At 31.7% G+C, this 6,533-nt stretch overlaps 1 protein-coding gene across 1 annotated transcript; it reads left to right on the forward strand.

Annotated features, from left to right (window-relative positions):
• Positions 1–2,258: 2,258 nt before the first annotated feature.
• LOC114382797 (U-box domain-containing protein 4-like) lies at positions 2,259–6,533 on the forward strand. The gene is made up of 2 exons (XM_028342415.1): positions 2,259–2,717; positions 5,379–6,533. The coding sequence occupies exons 1-2, from the start codon at positions 2,395–2,397 to the stop codon at positions 6,232–6,234; spliced, it is 1,179 nt and encodes a 392-aa protein (XP_028198216.1). The 5' UTR covers positions 2,259–2,394; the 3' UTR covers positions 6,235–6,533.

Raw genomic sequence — 6,533 nt, forward strand, 5'->3', positions numbered from 1 at the left:
TATTAGCCCTAATCCAGACTTGCTTTGTTAACAGTTCTCCATATCTGTACCACAAAGCCAACCCTGGTAGGTAAACATTCCCTACGTACCATACAAAATGTTTGACTCTCGGAGGCACCCTCAAACTCCATATCCTCTCCGAGGAATCCACCTTCAAACGGTTCTCTCGAAAATCATGATATGCGGATTCACCGAATAGTTTCATCCTTCTTTACCTAATAATTTGAGTTCTTTCATTAATTACTTTTATTTTTTTATCGATAAATATTAATTTTGTTAGACAAATCAATTATTTTATTATAATTTTTTAATAAAAAAATAAAAAAATTTGATTCATTATTCACTCTTCCAGGTTAAACAAATATGACACGTGGAAATGTGTTAAAGATGCACTAAAAAAACTAATTCTTTATAGGTTAAATTTTTTTTATTCAATTTCCTCCTTTAATTTGGTTATTTAATTTTTCAAATAGATTCAATTTGATCCTTTATTCTAAATTTTAAAAAACCATACTTATAATAATTTAAAACTATGACCAGGTGATTTAAAAAATCACAAAAACTCATATTTTCCAATAAATGAATCCGCTCTAAAATTAGGTAATTCAATTGAACTAAAAACATAAGACTAAATTGAATTGTTTTAAAAAATAGACGATCAAATTGAATTAAAAAATTAAATGATCAAATTAAACATTGATAATAAATAGAGAAAAAAAAAACTAATTTAACGTTCTTTATACTATGGAGATTACTAAACTTATTTTTATCCGTTTCTAGAATAATTAAAATAATAAAAATTATTGATAAACTTAATTTTACTGACTAAAATAAATTTTTTAATTCATATAGAAAGATTGTAAGATGGAAATGATAATAACTTATATTTAACATAAATATTTCCCTGACATTTTTTTTGCTTAGCATTATTTTTCTGACAATTGAATCAAATGATAACTTCACAATAATAAATTAACTACGGCCGGCCCAAAAACTGATAAAATGAGCACGTTTAAAAATCAAACTTTTTATAGAATGACCTAAAAGAAACAAATTCAACGAGGAAATATTTTTTTATTTCCCCACTTGAATATTCATTTTTCGTATTGTCTTGAATATTCAATTCATATGTTTGAAATTGAACAAACCTAAAGACGATATGTATTGTGAAGTTAGGAAAACATATATTCCATGTCCTTTTCGTTTCCTTGTTTCTAATACACATATTCTTGTGATAATAAGAATTGAATCCCTTTCAAATTTTTAATTCCAATTTCCAAACAAAAAATGATACATTCCATATGCAAATAAATTACTCCCTTGAAAATATTAAAAGCAATTTAAAACACGTGGAAGGAATATATTGGCCATTTCTCAATTCTGCAGAAAAGGTTACAATGATACTGGACCCCAAGGCTCACAAAAAATATGGTAAAACACATTGATTGAAGACTAGACCAACATAAGCATAGAGCATAAAGAATAATAAAATATTATAATTTCAGTGGATCAACTAATATATAATATACAATAAACATAAAATCTAATATATAATATAAGATTTTACTAGTTAAATAAATAATATTAATATATAATTGTGTTAAATATTTTTTTAAAAAAATTATTATTTACAAGATTTTTTTTATTTGAATTATTTTTTTAATTATTATTACCTCCATTTCTTTATAATTGTCGAGTTTTTATAAAAGAAATATTTATATTTATTGGTCTCTTGCAAAATTTAAGATCATATTAACTATTATTTATTAATTTTACTCTCATTTATCTCATAATCTTTAATAAATTTATTCATGTAGTATTTATTGTGAAGTGCAAAGAGAAAGAGATAAAATTAGAAAACTTTATAATTATTTTATTAAAATCAAGAAAACATTATAATGATTTACAAAGTTTGAAAATGAAACTTCACTTTAAATATTCAAGTTTAATTGTAGTCAAAAGATTTTTTTTTCTAAATGATATATATTTTAAATGAGAAAATCTTATTTGAACGGGATAAAATTATTATAAATGATAAAAAAATTCTTAAAATAATAAATATAAGTTTATATTTAGAACTCGAATATGATATCATTCATTTGATTAAGCTAGTTGTCTTAGGTAAAAAATACACCTGGTGTCTAATAATAATAAGTAAATAAATAAATGAAACTTCTTTTTTGACTCTAAATAAATGAAACTTATTCTAACATATTTTTACCAAACTATCAAACCAACAACTTCTCTCTCTATATGTACGTGTTACAAATAACTGTTGCTTAACGCCTCTCCGAGACGCCTCCACCCCAAAACAACAGACACACTTTGCGTTTCTTCTCAGCCTCTTAAAATAAAACAGATTTTTTTCTCTTTCTTTCTCTCACTACATCCTCAATGGAGAGTCCCCATTCACTCTCTCCCTCTTCCTCCTCATCCTCCTCCTCTTACTCCTCCGACGGCGTCGCCGGCTTCGAGACGGAGGAACCGCGGACGCCGCTGGCTGTGCGCCGCGCGCTGCAGCTCCTCAACTCCGGCCAGCCCGACCTGCGCCTCCAAGCCGCTCGCGACATCCGGCGCCTCACGAAGACGTCACAACGTTGTCGGCGCCAGTTATCCGAGGCTGTCGGTCCACTCGTTTCCATGCTCCGAGTCGACTCGCCCGAGTCACACGAACCCGCTCTCCTCGCCTTGCTCAACCTCGCCGTCAAAGACGAAAAGTACCGTACATCTCTCCCCCTTTTTTTTGCCTTCTGTTAATTTTTAGTTACTAATTACACCTTTCCTCCAAAACTAAGCCTGACTAATTATATTTTTTTATAAAAATAAATAAAATAAAACCCTAAATTATTGACTAATTAGATTTTTTTGTTGTGTTTTATTAATTTATTTGTAGTGGGTTTAATTTTTTATTTACTAATTTATTTATATGGTTTTTGTTGGTTGTTGTTGTTTGACGTGCTTTTTTTTTTCCTGATTCTGGAAATTCGTGTGCTTTATGAAACATTTGCGATACCTTGAAGCCATCGAGTTGGGGATTTGATATAAAATTGAAATAAAATAATGTCAATTTGGGATTCCATGTATCTGTATAATATAATACTATAATATAGTATACTATATGGTACTATATAGCATATATGGTGGATGTAATACTCTGAGATTCTGATTCTGTTCTTTATTCTGTCCCCCCAGTTTCCTTTTTCTTTTTTGTTTTATATTTTTCGTTTTTAAAATCTACATAGATATTTGTTTGAAAAGATGATGATGGATGATTCATGATATACCTTCCTTTTTCTTGGGGGAAGGGAGGGGTAGTTAGTTAGCATCCTTGACAGAAAATAGGAAATTGAAATACCACTTTATCATGCCTTAGAATGCAAGAGTCACACATTTCTGTGGTTGATTGAATTCTTTAAAATATTTTGTTTTATAAAAAAGAGAAAATGGCCAGCAAATTGGTACGGTATTTACCTTTTATTAATGGGTAAATAGACAAATTATGTGATGAGGTGATAAATTGGTCTCAGAAAGATTAAAATAAATTGATATAAAAAATGAAAAATATAAATTTAGTCTTTCAACAAATAAATGTGGGATTGATTCTTGTTAAATTTATGAAATTATTTTTTTATTAAGGTTTAATTTAACAATAAGTTATATTTTTCAAATATCAAATTAATATTAAGATACAAAATTTAAAGATCAATTTGTCATTAAATTATTTGTCGAACTAATTTGTTGTATTTTTTATACTTTGCGAACTTTTCATCTTTCAGAAACAAATTTATCAGTAAGTCACACTTTAAGGGAGTAGCTCACACTTTAAGGGATGAAATTAATTATTTATTCTTTATTAATCATTATTAATTAATAATAATATTGTTATTATTAATTTTGTGTTTTGTGGTGAGTAGTCTTGTGAATTCTAGAATGTCGATTACGTTGCTTTATGAATGATAATTATTGCTTTTTGATGGCTGAAAAATGCATGCACACAAATGCTATATCACAAGAAAGAATTGGATGCTTTTCATTGTTGAAACTTATCCGATTGCGAGGTGGATTTCCTTTGTTTCACATGGTGCTCTTTCTTTTTACCTTTTGTTTCTTTTCCTTTTCCGCTCATGTGTTATTCCGGAAGTAATCTTTTATACTATCATTTATTGCTCATTGCTGCGTGTCAATTTTCACCTTCTGGCAAAAGGAATAGTTTTAATTCCTTTATTTTTCTGTCGCTTCTAGTTGGTAACTAAATATTTGCATAAAGCAGTGCTAGTTAAAACTTTTAGATATTGGTTTGCCATGTTTATCATATCATATACAAAAATTATTAAAAAAGCAAGTTAAAAAGGAGAGCTATTCAGCACGCCTTAATAATTTTTAGGATAGAAATGGGAGAAATCCAGCTGTTATTAACTTATCTATTTTTCTTCAATGCTTTTAAATTAGTGATTTCACAACTGTGTACTTAATTTTTCTAGAGATGGTTCAGATCTCTGCATTGAACGTGATGTTCAACCACTGAATGGCTTTTTTCATACTCCTGTCCTCATTATTTTTGTTCAAGTGAAGAGTGACCAAAGAGGGGTAGAAAGTTTTGATTTTTACTCGTTGTTGCTTGGACAGAGGGCGGAAAATCACTTTCATGCTGTAGGAGTGACCTAAATTTGTGGTGTGGAGTGTAAATGAGTTGCACTTTTCCCTATATTTTTTGTTATACCAAACAATGTGAAGTGATTTTGATTCATTCCAAATTTCCTACCTTCCCATCCTATGCAAAACAAGCATACCTAAAGTTTCTTGTTTTGGCTCATGTTTTAATACATGAATATTGTCAATCTAGATCCTTTTGAGATGAGAAAACAGTACTTCTTTTTGTGTTTATCTTTATCCATTCCTTCCCTTCCACTCTCTTTTCTTTCTTTCTTTTGGTGGGACCTTTAGCAAGTAGTTTTGAGCCAGCATCATGAACTTGATGCTGTGCCTAAATTGCTCAATAATAGAGAGGAAGGGAATTAAATATGACATGATATCTAACCACCACAGGAGAGTTAACCCAGGGGAATCAAATTTAATTCTACTTTGGCTTGAGAATGAACTCCAATTACTATAAAGTCTAAAATATACCAGGATATCCATTTCTTTTGCCTGGCATGTGTTACATAACCTGATGAAGTTATAACAGTTAATCATGAACTAATATTGCCTTGTTTGTTGTATCCTGTGCTTTTTGTTTGTTGCGTTACCATTATACAAGTATCAGCCAGTTAGTCTTAATTTCTTATGTGGTTCAGATTTAGTGCTGATTAGCTTTTTGCTAGATAATCTTTAGTCATAATTCAGTCGTATTCATCACTTGACCTGGTCTAATCTTGCAGGAATAAAATCAATATTGTGGAGGCCGGTGCATTAGAACCGATAATTAGTTTCCTCAAGTCTCAAAATCTAAATCTGCAGGAGTCTGCAACTGCATCTTTGCTCACACTATCTGCCTCTTCAACCAACAAACCAATCATTAGTGCTTGTGGTGCCATTCCTCTTCTTGTGAAGATCCTTAGAGATGGAAGCCCCCAAGCTAAAGCTGAGGCAGTAATGGCTCTCTCTAATTTATCAACACACCCTAACAATCTCAGGATCATTCTTAAGACAAACCCAATCCCTTTCATAGTTGATCTTCTCAAAACCTGTAAAAAATCCTCGAAAACTGCTGAGAAATGCTGTGCTTTGATAGAATCTTTGGTGGATTATGATGAGGGCAGGACTGCCTTGACATCCGAGGAAGGCGGGGTTCTTGCAGTCGTGGAAGTTCTCGAAATTGGCACTCTCCAAAGCAGGGAGCATGCTGTTGGAGCACTGCTGACAATGTGCCAAAGCGACCGATGTAAATACCGGGAACCAATTCTTAGAGAAGGTGTCATTCCAGGACTTCTTGAGCTTACTGTCCAAGGAACACCAAAGTCTCAGTCCAAAGCACGCAGCCTTCTGCAGTTACTGAGAGAGTCTCCTTATCCGAGATCTGAAATTCAACCTGATACCCTTGAGAATATAGTATGCAGCATCATATCACAGATCGATGGCGATGATCAATCTGGTAAGGCAAAGAAGATGCTGGCTGAGATGGTTCAAGTCAGCATGGAACAGAGTCTGAGACATTTACAGCAAAGGGCTCTTGTATGCACCCCAAGTGATCTTCCTATAGCTGACTGTGCTGCTTCTGAAGTTTCTTCAAAATGATAGTTGCCGCTGGCCTAACTCTGTCTTTTTTCACTTTTTTTGTCAACTTTTTTTGGTCTTTGCACTTGGGTTTTGTGAGATAAATTTCCATAGTAGAAAACGAGAAAAAAAAAGAAAAAAAAGAGGAATAATAATACATAGTGAAGTATGCCAGTCCAGGCCATTGTGGAGGTATCGAGTGACTGGTAATTGTCAATAAACTAAGTTGTCATTTGGTAAAGAGCAGGATTTTGTATTTGGCTTGTAAAGAAACGGTTGTATAAATTGACATACAAGTAGTAAAAGCTCTTTGTCCAAAA

Source organism: Glycine soja, chromosome 13, assembly GCF_004193775.1.
Source record: "Glycine soja cultivar W05 chromosome 13, ASM419377v2, whole genome shotgun sequence".
NCBI classification, from domain to species: domain Eukaryota; kingdom Viridiplantae; phylum Streptophyta; class Magnoliopsida; order Fabales; family Fabaceae; genus Glycine; species Glycine soja.

Coding starts and splice junctions, on each gene's coding strand:
- LOC114382797 (XM_028342415.1), top strand. CDS start 2,395: ATGGAGAGTCCCCATTCACTCTCTCCCTCTTCCTCCTCATCCTCCTCC. Junction 2,718..5,378: donor CTCGCCGTCAAAGACGAAAA/GTACCGTACATC, acceptor CTAATCTTGCAG/GAATAAAATCAATATTGTGG.